Below are 16484 nucleotides of genomic sequence, written 5' to 3'. Positions count from 1 at the left end.
GCTGCACCCGGACATTTGAATGGGTTGTCTACATACCCTTTAGGAGGGATCAAGGCCACTCGTAGTTCAAGAATCCCCACCGGTACGTTTTTTTTTTTTTTTTTTTTTTTTTGTTGTGGTATTTTCTAGTGTGATGTAGGCATGTAGCCAATGTGATTAATTTGGTTTTCTCTCTTTGTATCTTCTTGTTTGAAGTGGCCAAGGTGATTACTTTTTTTCTTGCTTCTTTGTCAATGGCAAAGATTAATTATGTTTGTTTTAGATAGCAATTCCAAGACCTGGAATAATGAATCCTTCTTTCTTAGAAGCAAGTGATGATAGTCCTTTATTCAATGTAAAAGGAAAATTGCAGGACATGGGAGCAGCAAAAGCAGAATTTGGAACACCAACACTTTGATTCTCATTCATATTAGGTTCATCTCCAGGTCTACTTTTACACCAAAACTTAGTAGTGCGATCATTGCTGCCACTGCAAAGCATATGACCCATAGGATGCCACTGCAGATCCCACACACTGTTATTATAGTCGTTGCTAGTGTGTGCATTAGGAACTTCAACCTGGGGAGTTTGATCCCCAACAAGCCAATGAAAGATGGATCCATCACCACCCCCACTGACAAAATAGCATTCATCTAAAGGATGCCACGCTAGAGCAGTGACTTGGTTGCCATGGCCGCGGAATGATTCGAGCTCCTTCATAGACCTTATGTCATAAAAGCTTGATGAGCCGATCTTTGGAAGCTGTGAGGAGCCAGTTACCGTTTTGGTTCCACTTGACAGAGTTCACCCAACTGTTGTGATCATAAAAAGAGCAAAGCTCTCTTGCTGTCCTAGCATCCCACAGCTTGACAACACTGTCCTTCCCACCAGAGGCTACCAGAGACTTTGTAGGGTGCCAGTCGACACTGGTGACATTCCAACCATGGCCAGTCAATCTGTTCTCTTCTTGGCACGTTTCATGATCCCAGACCTTAACAAGTGTATCATCCGAACAGGAGCAGAACTTCAAATTTAGTCCTGCAGAAGCTCAAGTCGCGAACGGCTTCCTGCTGAGCAGATTCTTTGACAAGCACATTGGTCATGTTGCTCTTCCAGTACTTGATGCATCCCCCATCATCACCAAAGATCCAGTCTTCATGTTCAAAACTCCACACCATGGACCTGATGGAATGATCATGAGCCTCCTCAAGGGTCAATTCATGGCGAAACGAGAGGCCATCCCAAAGAGTGAACTCGCCGTTTTGGGAGCCGGTGATGAGCCTGCCGGAAGGTGTCCAGAGAACCCGATTGATCGCAGAGCCGGTAAATTTGAAGTCGTTGGGCCCACAGAAAAATGGCAAAATAGACAAGTTGTTTTCAATCCCACCAAAATCACTAAGGTTAGGGGGTTGTGATGGGAACAAGGATGTGCATCGATATGGGAGGAAAATAGTCAGAAAGGTTATTTTCGGAATTTGTCTTTCTTCTTGATGCCACGTCGTCACTTGACGGATGAATTGGATGGAAAACGGAGACTTGGACATGGCTGATGAAAATTAAGAGTTAAGGGGTGTTTTTGATGAAATTGAAAGAAAAATGATTAACATGATGATTGACCTAAAGTTGATGAGAGTACACTGAAATTAGTTCAAAGAAGAAGAAGTGTACTGTAAGTAATAAACAGCTGAATGGAAACGAAATATTCTCATACCAATTCATTCCATCTTTTATTCTAATTGATTCCGATTCATAATATTTCTCATTCTAAGTTAATAAACGTGTCATAAATATGTATGACTAAATATATGAACGAATAGCAAGAAAGGAAGGACTTGTTTGGGATGGGATATCTTCCAAAGGCTCTAATTAAGAAGAAAGGTTGTACTCCCTTTCTACCTAACCTCAAATTTGAGAACGTACCTAATACCTCATATTTGAGAACTTACAATTAGATCCATCTTATTGTAGATGTCAAGTTATGGGATCCTTAGATTCGGCAGAAATGCCTGATAACCTCTTGGATTCAATTTTACATCGATCACCGGCATTATCATACTTTGTGCGGTTTAGTGATGTTTGTAGGTCGTGGAATTTTGTAGCCAAGGATAGTCTACAAGCTCTCAGTTCCAATGCTCTTAACTTATTTGGGTCAAGAGGAAAGATAGAATTTATGAGACATGATGAATTGATTTGCAATTGAAAATGCCAAACACACTTTTTTGCAGGTTTTCTAAAAGAATTTCATTGCAGCCTTTATAAATTATGTCGAGTTATAAGGAGGAGACCTAAGAGGAAATTCATATGTTGCCCTTCCTCCACTCCCCCCTCTAGTATGATGAACAAAATAAGACTAATTATCATGAATGTTTTGTTTACAAGGCTATCATTTCTGCCGATCCAGTCTCAAATGCAAAAATTGGATCGTTATGGTCATATATGTAGATCGTTGTCGGTTGGATTTTATTAGACTTTTTTTTTTTTTGAGAGAATGGAATAACTTCATTGATAAATAACTTCATTAATCAATGATCATTACATTCGGAAGAAATAAGCTCCTCAACAGGCTGAGGAGAGACAGATGAAATACATATACTAGTTCTACTCTGTATCGCTATCTGCGCTAAGGCATGTGCAACTCTATTAGAATTTCTTCTGACAAAGCTAAGTCTTGCAGAAGAGGCAAGTAATAAACTATCCCTGAGATCATTCAGTAGGAATCCTAACTCTTGAGCCATCCATAGACCCCGTGTTGACAGCATCCACCAAAACCTGACAATTTGTTTCCACCAAAAGAGGAACAAAACCATGTTCTCTGGCCAACCGGACACCTTCCAAGAGAGCCAGAAGTTTTCCATGGCTTGGAGAGTTTGACTGATATAGGAAGATGGAGAAAACACCAAGACAACTCCCTGTATCATCTATGAAAACTCCACCTAGACTAGTAGTGTTATCTAGATGATGAAAAGAGGCATCTACATTTAGTTTTACATAACTTGTAGTGGGACGTTGGCAATGTGCTACTGAAAGTTGTCTTGGCAGCCTTGTCGACAAATGGGTAGCCTTAAAGTCTTCCCACCATCCCAAAGTAATAGGAACCACTTCATAAGCTTGTTTTACCTCATTCTCCCAAACTTTTGCCTTTCGATTACACTGAATAGCCCACATACTCATCATCAAAGTATTAAAAGAGTTTTGGTGTATAGAAGAGAAAGCCACTAACAAATCATGAACAAGTGAGGCTTGCTGCATTTGCGGGATCGCTGCATTTGCGGGATCACTGCCAATTGTAGAAAAGAGGTTGCATGTTCATAATCACGAAGTGTATGAAAAGGTGATTCTACTTCTTCCTCACAAAATGGACATCGGGTATCGATGTCAATACCGCGTTCACTAATTCGACTTCGTGTAGGTAGAATATTAGAAGCAGCTTTCCACACACATATATTAAATTCCTCTAGGACTTAGGTGGTCCATAACTTATTCCATAGAGTGGAACTAGGGTAGAAACCATTGAATGCTCATCCAATACTCGACGCCTAGCTAAATGATAGGTTGTACGGACTGTGAACCTTCCTTTCTTTTCCTCCCCCCAAATCCATCTATCTTGGTACCCTCGATTACTAATAAGTGGAGCAAAAATCTTTTCTACAATCTAAACTGGGAATAACTCAGTAAGTAGTGGGATGTTCCACATACCTGGATTGCAAAAAAGGTCTGCCACTATGGTAGCTTCGTCAGACAAATAATGCTTCAGATCAACAACTTTTAACCATGGGTCAAACCAAACACTTGTTCATTGTCCATCTCCAATCTGTCTCCTGACTCCATATCGCAGAGCGTCTCTTCCCTCTAGGATACTTCTCCATGCATATGACGGAGAGTTACCCAACTCAGCATTCCAAAAATTAGAATGTGGAAAGTAAATAGCTTCAGTAATCTGCTCGGAAGGGAATCTAGGTTTTGTATCAAATGCCAACCATGTTTGGCTAACATTGCAAGATTAAAAGTAAATAGGTGTCTGAAACTCATACCTCCTTCTGCTTTCGGTCTACAAAGCTTATCCCATGCTCTCCAATGCATACCTTTTTTCTCATCTGTTCCTCCCCACCGAAATTGGGCACACAATTGGTGTAGTTCCTGAATCAAATGTTGACGTAGTAGGTAGTTATTCATGGTATACAACGGCACAGCCTGCGCCACTACCTTTATAAGAATTTTCCTACCTGCAGCACTCAATAGTTTTGACCTTCTGTCGTCAGAATCTTAGACAAGTTATCTTTAATATAAGCAAAAGTGTCATTTTTTGACCGACCCACTAAGAGAAGAATGCCCAAGTACTTGTCATGCTTGTCAACCTGCTGCTTACCCAAACAATCTGCTAATGTTTGCCGAATCGGAGATGCAACACTTTCGCTAAACACAATACTACTCTTTTGGAGATTCACCCATTTACCAGGCGCTCTCTCATAAGTAGATAAAATATCCCGAATCACAATACAGTCCCGCGAAGCATTAACATACAACATACTATCATCCGCAAACTGATCATGGGAGCCCCATCACAGACTTGCAAACCACGCTAATTACCCTGAGCAACAGACTGAGAAATCAAAGCCGATATTCCTTCAGCACATAACATAAACAAATAAGGTAAGATGGGATCACCATGTCTCAATCCTCAATGGGGAGTGACAAATCCCCTAGGCACTCCATTAATAAAAAAAGAGTACCTAACAATAGAGAGACGATGCATAATCAAGTCCACCCAAGTAGGAGCAAATCCCATCCTCAACATGATTTTCTTCAAAAAATCCCATTCCAACCGATCATATTGAAGATACAAGATGGACTTATATTGATGCATGAATTATCAAAATGTTAATGCTAAAGATACACCATACACCCTGGCCTTGATTTTCTAAACCGAGTTTTTTCTTGTGACATAAGTCACATAACTACTAGTCAATTCAATTTAACATATGCCGATCGTTGCAGAAAGTTTTGATGAAGAACTTGTGGGCTTATTGAAGAGAAATATGCTGCAGTCAAGTGATGGTAAAGGACTGTTGATCATTCTTAGATATGCAAGTTCGTCATGGACGACATCGGCCACGTGATACAATAAGATTCAAAATTTTCAAGTTGGATGCCTTATCATCGTAAGTGGGCAGAGATAGACACTTACAGTGATGTTACTCTTTTTTTGGGAGACTCTACCATGTCTATGATGGCTTCAGATTTTCCTGGGTTTGAGCCTAATTGCATAGACTTCAGCTATACACGATTGACGTCTTCAACTAGATTACCAAAAAAATAAAATAAATCTATACACGATCAAAATTTATCGACTTTTAATCGTTATCGTTGACATCGTGACTTCGGTGTATACAACTAGATGATAAAACAATTTTTTCCTTCGGAGATGCAGCAACCCGAATCATGGTAAGCACTCGAACACTAGTTTGGACTATGGCAAACCAAACGCTCATCTACTTTCTAAGTTTGTGACTTAAAAACTTTTTATTTACTTTAGGGTTTCAGATTTTAAATAAGAAGCAAATTAAAGTATTTCGATTTTTTTTTTAATTTGTTATTCAGTTAAACAGAAGATCCATGTCACCTATATATCAAACCAATGGTGTTGGGTGTGGCTAGAGCAACATCATTTGGTATTCATCTTTAGTGAAAAAATTTGGTATGTATCATTACTCATTCATCTATATCAAGATTAAATGATACAAGTAAAAACTTTATGAGCTCATAGACTAATCTGCCCCGGGACATATTATGGAAAAACACTTCGTCTCCTAAGACCACCAAGGATAAGTCGGATAAAACTCGCGCAAATTGACCGAGTAAACGCGGGACACTACTCCGTAGGGACAAAACAAAAGCGATAGCATCTAAACAAAAACCGATGATGGAACACACACTCTGTTTCTGAATTCGTTTCTTTCTCTGTGTACCAATTTGTCTTCGGTTTCTGTTCCTCAATATCTTGGTCTCAAAATCCCTGATAGTAAATCATATAATGCTCAAAACCATACAGATCTTGGGCTGTTCATCTGGGTTGGTTAAGCCCCAAACTACTAGAACCACTTGTTGTAGGCTCTCCTTCATTTCTTCCCTCTCCACCAAACCATTTTCGTATTCTTTTTCTTCTTTGAGAGCAACCCATTTGTTATTTCCGGAACACTCAGCTCGCCGGACCCGTTTCCGAGCTTTCAGTATGTCCTCGGCTCATTCCGGGTCAACCCCATCTGCCCCTTCTTCTTCTTCACCAACTGTGGTTCAGTCAGTTGTAAGTGGCTTTGTTGTTTATTCAATTCAGGGTAATTGAATGTTTGATAGAGAATCTTGATTGGCTATAGTGAATTGGGTTTGTGCTATCTATTGAGGTTGAACAAGTTTTGTTTTGTTTTGTTTGTAAATAGGGGAACTTTTGGTTGAGACATCTTCATTGCAAAGTTGAGTTGGGATGCATCTTTTATTAAAGATTGTCCCTTTTGATATCATGCGTTTCAAGTTCTAGTAGTGAAAGTTTTGCTGCTTTTCTTTATCAAGTCTTCATCTACATGCTTTCCATTAAGATCAGCTGTTTTGGCTATTATACGCCACCAAACAACTTTATATAGAAGCGTAGCAGACACTCGCATCAATTGCTGTACTTACTTTAGTCTAGGAACACAATTTACCTTGCATATTAAGCTTTTGAATTTTGTTTATTGTATCATGTGTAGATGTCCTTTACAAATTTAGTTTCTGTTACTGTGAAGGGGAATGCTCGTAAGATAAATTTCTGCCAGTGGTGCGGTGGTGCAACAAAGCATGAGATACCTGATGGAGAGGAGAAAGTCAGAGCTATTTGCACAGTTTGTGATAGGATTGCCTATGAGAACCCAAAAATGGTATGCTGTTCAAGCGTTTACTTTGCAATGGAAATTTCATTGAGTTATGCATATGTGTTAATCCAGGAATAAGTAATTTTTTGTTTTTTGTTTTGTTTATCTTGGGTGGGTGTACAGTTGTGCAGTCTGTTTATTAGGATTTACACTAGTGCGAGTCAATAGGAGTTGAACAATCTCAGATATGATATTCTAAGACTATTGTTTTGCTTTTGTCTCGATTTTCCTACGTAGGATATCGTGTAGTAGTCTTGTGGAAAATGAAGGTTAACTATGTTATTCCTTCACTTCTTTAACTGATGAACTTAACAATTTTATACTTCAAGAGCTACCTTGGTTTTCAACTCAGCATTGCTTCTTAGGATCTTATGCTGTAAATCTGTAATAGATATTGAATGCATGTGTGGTCATCACTTACATATTATTGTTACAAGTCTAGTTATAGTATTATTAATCGGTCTGGTGTGCTTCGTTTTACTTTTATAAATGTGAAAAAATGTGGAACCTAGAAGAAACAAATTATAATATAACGGACAGAAATGGTTTTAGAATGTTGCATGCATAGTGATGTTCAAAACCTTATCTCAATCTTTGTTTTGGTCCCTAAGAGTTGTGCTGTGTACATTTTGAATAGTTTGTTTTCTTTCAAATGTGACATCATATTTTGATATTGTCTGCTGAACTGATGTTTATAGGTCGTGGGATGTCTGATTGAGCATGATAACATGGTTCTACTTTGCAAGAGGAACATTCAACCGTCGTATGGCCTCTGGTATGTTTGTTAACAAATAAAGCTTTTAATTTTGAAGGGCCAACTGATTTGGGCCTTTTTGGAAAAGAACTTATGTCTAAGCAACCTGGGGTACTAGCAACTTTTTGTTATAACGAATGTAGCATCTTGTACTTGAGGTTCATCATCATGGTAATAGTTGGTTTTTGTCATTTAGGACTCTTCCAGCAGGTTACCTAGAAATTGGGGAATCAGCTGCCGAAGGAGCAATCAGGGAGACCTGGGAAGAAGCATGTGCAGAAGTTGAAGTTGTATCCCCTTTTGCTCAATTGGACATACCTCTTATCGGCCAGGTCGGCGGGGAGCTTCTATTTATTTATATAGAATTCCGTTATTCACTTTCAAGATTTTGTATAGTTGGTAAAGATGCTTTTGTGTTTCTTTGAGCAGACCTACGTAATTTTCTTAGCAAGGCTGAAAAAACCCCAGTTTTCACCAGGTCCAGAATCATCAGAATGCCGACTGTTTGCACTTGATGATATACCATTTGATTCTCTGTCATTCTCATCAATGGTAGTTACTTTAAAATTGGTAAGGTCTTTCTTCGTCCTTCAACATCTATTCAATTACTAGATATTATCTTCTCTCACATTTTCTTATCTCTTATGGGTTTATGACTGCAGTACATTGAAGATGTGAAGGCAGGGAAGCTTAAGTTCCACTATGGAACCATTAATAAAAGGTATTTTCAGTTAATTGGTTTTCCAGGTATAACATGACTGCAGCATTTGCGGCTTATGTGTTCTACAAAGATAAAAATGATTCATTGGCAATGTAAAGGACAAATATAGTCCAACAACATCTAGATTGAATTAGGCATTAGTGAGTAGTTCAAATTTGGTTGATTTAAATCTTCCAATGCTGAGTAGAGAGTGCTGTTGTATTCTTCAATCATGATTTTTATTTTCAGGCCTGGCACAAGTCCTTCTGACATTAACGCATATACTTTGGATTATCATATGCAGTCCTGACAAGATGGTAAGTTTTTTATTTTAATTTTTTTATTTATGTTTTTGTATTCCCTTCCCCACCCTACAAGTATGTCAGTGTAATGCCATTTGATTGATTCCTGGAAGTAAGGAAGTAATGGGTTAGTGTGCTCCTTTAAATCAAACTTGTGGTTATGGATGGGGCCGTGTATTTGTTCTGGTCTCACATAATCTCTTTCACATAAATTTCCTTATGTTTTATAAAGCCTAACATCTCAATTTCATCTCTTGTACTTCTCAATGATAAACCCGCATTATTTATTTTCATAATGTCACTATTTGAAGGTTTCCAAACCCAGCTGGTCTGATAAATGGAGTTGAAACTGTAAGCACATTGGTGGAGTCAGGGGTGTAATCTATGTTGAGAAATGGTATTCCGTATCTCCAACTCCAGAATCTGTTGTATAGGCATTTAATATTTGTTCTCCTATTCCTAATTCTGCATAGTGCCAACTGAATCAGCGACAGTTGATGTGCATACTTTGAGCAGCTGAAGAGGATGGTTCTACTTGTTCTCCAGCATCTCCAACTCCAGAATCTGTTGTATAGGCATTTAATATTTGTTCTCCTATTCCGAATTCTGCATAGTGCCAACTGAATCAGCAACAGTTGATGTGCATACTTTGAGCAGCTGAAGAGGATGGTTCTACTTGTTCTCCAGCTGAAGAGGATGGTTCTACTTGTTCTCCAGCTGCGTGTCAAATTTCTCATTTCTGACTCCTCATGTAGAGAACCAAATTGTAATAACATGAACTATTCAAAAATGAGTGAAATTTTTTGTCCATCAGCTTTTACTTATCTGCTTGTACAGAACATATACATTTGATTGCTATATATGTAGCGGATTCTCATGTTCAGTACGTACAAGCTTTTCATTCAAGCTTGAACTTACGTAAACATGAAACTGAGCAGTAAACTGGTCTGTTGGTAAATAGAACTTTAGTAAATTTACCAGGTTCATTGTCAGCCGTGTGATGAGCTATCAGACGGCAGGTAGCACATATCAGACACAAACAAGTCTCTGCTACAGTTGAAGACCGTTTACTCGACTCTGAGTCTTCTCCAACTACTTTTCCAAAATAAAAATGAATCTCAGACCTGAATCCCATCCCTAAATTCCAAACAGAAAAACTCCCAACTCCAATGGAACAGAGCAACTCCTTCAAAAACCCTCAGACTCCATGGAGCTCCGACCGTCTCGGACTCGGCGCCACCGATCGGAGGCTCGCCTTTTCCCGCCAAGCCTCCATCAACCTCAACGACTCGTCGTCCGCCACCACGCCTTTCCTGTCCCGCAGCGTCTCCAGCATCGACGTCCCGCCCGGCGCGTACTCCGATGGAAACGACAAGCTCTTCGGCCAGGGAAGAGTTTCCGCCGAGAAATTGACCTTTCTGATTGTATTCGAATCGGTTTTTCGGATCCTCAGGTCCGGAAATCGGTATATGAAGCGATTGTTTCTCTTGATTTCGCTCAACGTGGCGTATTCCACTGCCGAGTTGTGTATTGGACTCTTCACCGGACGTGTAGGTTCGTAGAAATCGTGATGCGTTAAGTATTTTTTTCCTCGGTAGTTTTGTGATGTGGTTGTATTTGGTTTGATTTTTCTGTGTGGTGTGTTTTTTTCAGGTTTGGTGTCAGATGCATTTCATTTGACTTTCGGGTGTGGGCTGTTGACCTTTTCGCTGTTTGCGATGGCGGCTTCTCGAAAGAAGCCTGATGGAATCTACACTTACGGGTGAGGATTGTTATGTCTGTATTATTACTGGAAATGGTGGATTGTTTTTGTTGATAGCTAAAGGGATGTTTCGGATTTGAGAGTAATGTGTGGGTTGTGTTTTCGCTTTTGCTGTTTGAATCAGGTACAAGAGGCTTGAAGTTTTGTCAGCTTTTACCAATGCTGTAAGTACTTCACATTTCCTTTCTCTCGTGCCATACTTTTGTAATATATCTGGAAACTTTGTTTCTGCATGGTAAGCTATGCAGTTTGTGTATTAGGGTTTGGATAATATGTTTGGACGGGTTTACTCCTGTCTTACAACGCTGTTTAGTTTTGTAGGCACACCTTTTCTAGGTATTGTCTCATTTTTAAGGTTCATAGTATAATCTCTTAACTAATAATTTGTAAATTATCATTACTTGCTATGCAATTGCCATTATTTAACTTGATTATAATGTTTTCATGGTTACATTATGCAATTGCCACATTTGTTTTCACCTTTTGAGCTCTTAAAGATCTATGTTGGTTGTATTGGAAGAGATTCCCTCCTTTTTCTCTTTTGGTTATATTGGCTTTCATGCATCCTCGGCTAATATGTGGACTTTGTGTTGATTCTGCTGCACATGTAGACAGCTGTTTCTTTTGTTTATGTCCTTCTCCTTGGCTGTAGAAGCACTTCACGCATTCATACAGGATGAATCTGAACACAAGTAAGTTGGTCATCCGAACTATAATGATCTGAAAATTTACTGCATCTATATGTACTTGTTCCTCTGAAAAAATTGTGCTCGTTCCAATTTTGTGCCAATTGAACTAGATTCTTCATGAAGTTGTATTTTTCCATATACACTTGATCATTCTTGTGTCACCATTTTATTTGCTTTCAGTTTTGTTTTGAACTTTGCATTTCATGAGACTCCAGATGCCTGTTTCGGATTGGGACACAACATAAAGCTGTTTTGTCTTTTATGCAAAAGCGTGTCTAGATTCACGTGTTTGATATGTATGTGTAACTGAAACTGAGGCGTGTGACAATGACTAGATGCATGTGCATATGCTTTTCTGTGCTTGGTTCTTTTGTGGGCCAATCTATCTAATTCATCATCTTCTCTGTATATGTAAACATCAGTAGATGAACTTCCATCATATAATTCTTTTGCTTCCTCGTTGATTCTAGGATTTCCTTCTGATGATTTATTATATGTTACTTTTCTGGTTATAGGCATTACTTGATTGTTTCGGCAGTGACAAATCTACTGGTGAATCTTATTGGTGTTTGGTTCTTCAGAAATTATGCTCGTATCAATCTTGGTAAGTTTCCAACTTAGTTTATGTATTCTGTGGATACCAACTTGTGACTTGACCTGGCATCTATGAATTTTCGTTGATTTTGAGACCTACTTGACTCTATTGCATGTCATGGCATTTTTGATTGGATAAAAGATTACCCATAATGGGCTTAGTATATTATCAGTGCTAGTGCAACTAGGTTAAACCTTGTAACAAAGACCCTGATAAGTACCTGACATTGATTGAAAAGTTTTGGCTTAGCGATGTGAAAGTAACCGAATAAAACTTTGGTTGTGTATTCCTTAATATACCTCAGCCTCAGTGATACATGTTGTTATCTAGGGATTGACATGGATACTTTCTGTTTTTCTTTATGATACATGCGTACCTGTGTATCCTGATTTAATAATCGATATATATCATAGCTCAGTTATCACTGAAGTGATAGGAAGGTATTAGCGAATGCATATGATGTTATCAGTATGTGTTGAATACCAATAATTCTGAGCACTAAGGAGGGTATGAACATCTGAAGATGAGATGTTTAGTGGATTATGGTATCTAAATTGAGTAACAATAAAAAAAGAGTTGTTTTACCCTGTTGTACATTTTCTTATTTGGCATACATATGTCTTGCAGTTTACAGGAATGCCGAGGATATGAACAACCACTCAGTTTGTCTGCACGTTCTCGCAGATTCCATACGCAGGTAGAATATTCTCTATTCTTGCCTTCATCCTCCATGTCTTTCCACAGTAATTGCCTATGTTTGCCCCCCACATGCTCTCTATATTCTCTCTCTTATGTAAACTTCCGTCTGAATGTGGTGTGGTATATGTCTCCCAGTGCAGGGTTGATACTGGCATCCTGGTTTCTGTCTCTTGGGTAAATACTGCTTCCTTTCTACCTACCTCTTTGTGTTTCCTTGTTGATTTGTCTACCTCACCTGATCTGCTTTTAATATGCAGGGTTCAGAATGCAGAAGTTTTGTGTTTTGGACTAGTTGCAGTTGTAGTCTTTATGCTTGTAATGCCACTCTTTAGAGCAACTGGAGGTATTCTGCTCCAAATGGCACCACCAAATGTTCCAACTTCAGCATTGAGCAAATGCTGGCGACAGGTTGTGTTTAAATTATATAAGAAGCTTTAGTGGTAAATGGTTTTTCCAAATTTTCAGCATCACTTATTCTATATTCTTCTTAGATTGCTGCCCGCGAAGATGTTTCTGAAGTTTCTCAGGCTCGATTTTGGGAGGTAGTTCCTGGTCATGTTGTTGGCTCACTCTCGTTACAGGTAAATACTAAAAAATCATCTATGTTCAGTGAATGTAGATGCGTGCAGTTTGGCTAAACAGTCTATTATGTACAATTGTTTACATTTTCTGGTAACAATTTTCCACCTTTAATGGCTGATGATGCTAATTCAAACAGGTCAAGAAAGGGATAGATGATCGCCCTGTTCTTCAATTGGTGCATGGCTTGTACCACGATTTGGGAATACAGGATTTGGCAGTGCAAGCTGATCATGTCTGAGATTTTTTGTCTCTGGCTTATGCATTGATTTGTTGTTAAAGCTGATATCAAACTGGAATCACAGTTATAGATTTGTTTTTTTTTCTTGGTAAGGCCTCAGATATAGATTGTTCTCACGTTGTTTTAGATCATGGCATCACCTGTACAAGATAAACCAAATATCCTGTTATAGAGGAATTTGATCGGATCCATGTCATTGTAATATGGTGCAATCAAATTCATTCTCCTTCATTGTAGCATTGTTTAGGCCGAAGAAAAGTATCTTCTTCAATGTAGCATTAGCTTTGTTGAACTTGGCAAACTTCTATCACAATGTATGATAGTATGCTATTTTATTTGAAAACAACTAATTTCTTCCTCAGAATAGAATATAGAAATCACACGGTTTTATCTAATAAAGGAAAGCATACAATATCGGGCAATGGTGACATGCAAAAGGCATCACACTGAAATTTCCTGTTGCTCTGGCCACAATTTTCAGTTTTCAGTTTTCAGCCAGATTCCATTCTCATTGCAGGGGAAGAAAGTGGTCTTAGGGCATCTAAATTTCTCCACATAATTCAATTTTGGAAATGCTGCCTGGAGTTCATTCCAATCTAACTTTAGTTCACTCAAGAACTTCAGACGCAACATCTCAACTGTCCACTTCTCACTCTCCTGAACTTGACCTAGACTTTGGAGCTGTCCCCCTCTAACGTAGAGTTTCTTCAGCTTCTCGAGCTTTCCAGGCGCCAACCAACTTGGTGCTTTCATATGAGGGTAGCATTGCAAGTCCAGTTTCTCAAGTACTTTGAAATGTTCCTGAGTAGCCCCTCGCCTCGAGGTTACTAACCTTGCCGGAATTCTGCGCACATCATTTTGAACACCATTAGCATGATCTTCTTTTCTGATACCCCCTCTGGCATCTGTCGTGCTTGTTTTAGGTTGTGCTCCAACTCTGTGTTGCTTACTATGCTTCTCCTGGCGGTTAGCAAGGAAGTCTACTCCTCCCCATGCTATTGTTAGCTTTAGAAGTGAACCAAATCCTTGCAAGACAGTTAGCTCTTCTTCCTTGGGAAAATCCTCCCTGCTTGTGTTGATTGTCAATTTTTTCAACTTTTGCAATTCTGACAAATCATGCAGAGTACACGAAGTGTTATGCCTGTGATCACCAATTATGAACCCTTTAAGAACTTCAAGTTCTGAGAGCGATGCGATCCCCTTAGGCATACGATCCAGCAAGTAACACTCGGACATGTCCAAGTGTGTGAGCTTCTTAAGCGAGCTTATTTTCTCCGGAAGCACCTCTAGATTGTGACATGCTCCAAGATCCAAGATTTCCAAACAAACAAGCTTGCATAATGAATCAGGTAGCTCCATGATCCCTGATATTCCTCGGAGGCTGAGAAACCTCAAACGTGTCATAAACATCAACCCTTTCAAGAAATCGATGTCGACTACTTCAATGTGATGTTTAGCCCTGCTGTGCCACCTTCCAAGATAAAGAACCTTCACATTCTTCAACCTGGACCATTCCACTTTGGAAAAATTTGGATAAGACTCGTTCACATTGAATATAGTCTGCAGTTTTTCTAATTCCATATCGGTTTTAGTTACCAATTCCAGATGACGACAACCACTCACAAGACAAGCCCGATAAGAGCTTGAGAACTCAGTTGTTGGTCTCCCTTTGTCATCAAATTGTAAGAATCCGACTTCTTTGGCCATCCGAATCACTGCTGAACGAATTAGAGGGTGCAATTTAAAACTATGCGGGTCTGATCTCCTCTTTTTCCTGACCGGTTCAATGCAGCCCTTAGTTGTTAACTCCTCAAATATTCCATCAGCAATTTCCTCCACCGGAGGGTAGAGGATGCCTTCTCCGACCCACCAATGTACCAGACGCTTCTTCTTTAGAACCTCATTAGCCGGAAACACAGCGAAACACAGCAAGCACAGCTTTGTAGTAACAGTACCAAGACTGTTATAAACATTCTGGAACTCATTAAAAGCCTGGCTATTATAGAACACCTCACTTGCGTGTAAGCCAAGCAATTGATTGAGACGATTGCCTGCACCCAAATGAATGCTGGACAGTAGAAAAGGATTGGACCTATCCAACAACAGTTTGTGCGGTGATGGAAGTAGGAGCTTCAGTTTGATGATAACCTCAGCAAGCACTCCAAGCTTTGGCTTGAATTGCTTTTCAAGCGACTCGTGGTAGCGAGTCTGCGTTCCTCGCTCCAAAAGCGGGTCTAGGCTGTGCTCGAGGAGAACCTTGAAAAGATCACTTGTGCTTTTTCCCAAAGTGTCCAGTCCAGTGAAAACTTGCTTGATGAAAATGAGGTCTTTACGAAGCTTTTCAATTTCAGTGGAAATTTTCCCTGCCTCATTGTTGTCTGCGTGGGTCTCAGAAAGGTAACGCTTGGCCTCGGAGAGGCTATTGAGGAGTGAGGGAATGTGGGTTTCTCTGACATCCTCAATGGTCAAGATTTTTTCCAAGTTTGAATTGGATTTGAGACTAGACGAAGACTTCATTGCTAGCTAGCTTCAAGAAAACAAGTAAACTTATAAGTTGGATGCAAGCTAGATTACACTAACACAAGCCATAATGCATCTGTATATCAAACACAAAAGACAACACTAATCAAGCACAAACCGAATTAGATAGGAGAATGATTACAAATCTGATCGATGAGTGGCTCACTGGAATAAACTAGACCGCTACAAGTAACTAATTTATTAACTGGCAGAATTTGTTAAGTCCATCAACATCTGAGCTAGCTATTGCAGTGGTTCTTTTCTTTTCCTTTTAGTTATAGAATTATTGGGGTAGTTTATGATACTGAGATCTGCATAATGCACTCATTCCATTTGAACTAAAAACAATTCAAATAAACCAGATTTACGACATTGACAACAAATTACCACATTCAGTCATGTATTAGCACAAGAAAAGAATTGAAAGTTCTGGAACACCAAATTAGTAATTAACAAACCAACAATCGAGCATAAAATGAAAATGAAGATGAAAGATTAAGAAAAACCTGAAGGGGGTAGTGGAGCTGAACTATGAAATCAGAAAACCTATCTGTGGGAAAGAATAATGAGAGTATTTCCTCTTAAATGTTGATCGAGTTTATAGTCAACACTTCTCTGCCATACTAGGGATTTAAAGATATGTATGGATAGTCAGCTTTGATCACTTACACAATTGTCAATTCAAATCGTCAACAATCTGATTTTTTGATTACCTACCTCTATATATATTACAATCAGTATTGCTCAGTCTCTCTCTCTCTC

At 39.1% G+C, this 16484-nt stretch overlaps 3 protein-coding genes and 1 pseudogene across 3 annotated transcripts; 2 read left to right on the top strand and 2 right to left on the bottom strand.

Moving 5' to 3' along the window:
• Positions 1-258: 258 nt before the first annotated feature.
• Positions 259-1523, bottom strand: LOC101297475 (annotated as a pseudogene).
• A 4319-nt stretch (positions 1524-5842) lies between these two features.
• Positions 5843-9179, top strand: LOC101313330 (nudix hydrolase 23, chloroplastic-like). The gene is made up of 8 exons (XM_004304311.1): positions 5843-6280; positions 6756-6887; positions 7580-7656; positions 7832-7967; positions 8065-8187; positions 8298-8356; positions 8585-8652; positions 8949-9179. Exons 1-7 carry the CDS (start codon positions 6011-6013, stop codon positions 8643-8645), a joined length of 858 nt encoding a protein of 285 aa, XP_004304359.1. The 5' UTR covers positions 5843-6010; the 3' UTR covers positions 8646-8652; positions 8949-9179.
• Positions 9180-9778: 599 nt separating this feature from the next.
• On the top strand, positions 9779-13478 carry LOC101313039 (metal tolerance protein C2-like). Its single transcript, XM_004304310.1, has 10 exons — positions 9779-10191; positions 10291-10399; positions 10524-10563; positions 11015-11091; positions 11604-11692; positions 12311-12380; positions 12518-12556; positions 12640-12790; positions 12874-12963; positions 13101-13478. Exons 1-10 carry the CDS (start codon positions 9807-9809, stop codon positions 13200-13202), a joined length of 1152 nt encoding a protein of 383 aa, XP_004304358.1. The 5' UTR covers positions 9779-9806; the 3' UTR covers positions 13203-13478.
• Positions 13479-13679: 201 nt separating this feature from the next.
• LOC101297179 (disease resistance RPP13-like protein 4-like) lies at positions 13680-15719 on the bottom strand. The gene has a single exon (XM_004306162.1). It carries the CDS (start codon positions 15717-15719, stop codon positions 13680-13682), a length of 2040 nt encoding a protein of 679 aa, XP_004306210.1.
• Positions 15720-16484: the final 765 nt, after the last annotated feature.

Source organism: Fragaria vesca, linkage group LG6 (assembly GCF_000184155.1).
Source record: "Fragaria vesca subsp. vesca linkage group LG6, FraVesHawaii_1.0, whole genome shotgun sequence".
Lineage (NCBI taxonomy): Eukaryota > Viridiplantae > Streptophyta > Magnoliopsida > Rosales > Rosaceae > Fragaria > Fragaria vesca.
The sequence above is the reverse complement of the archived record's forward strand: the minus strand, read 5'-3'. Positions and strand labels throughout refer to the sequence as shown.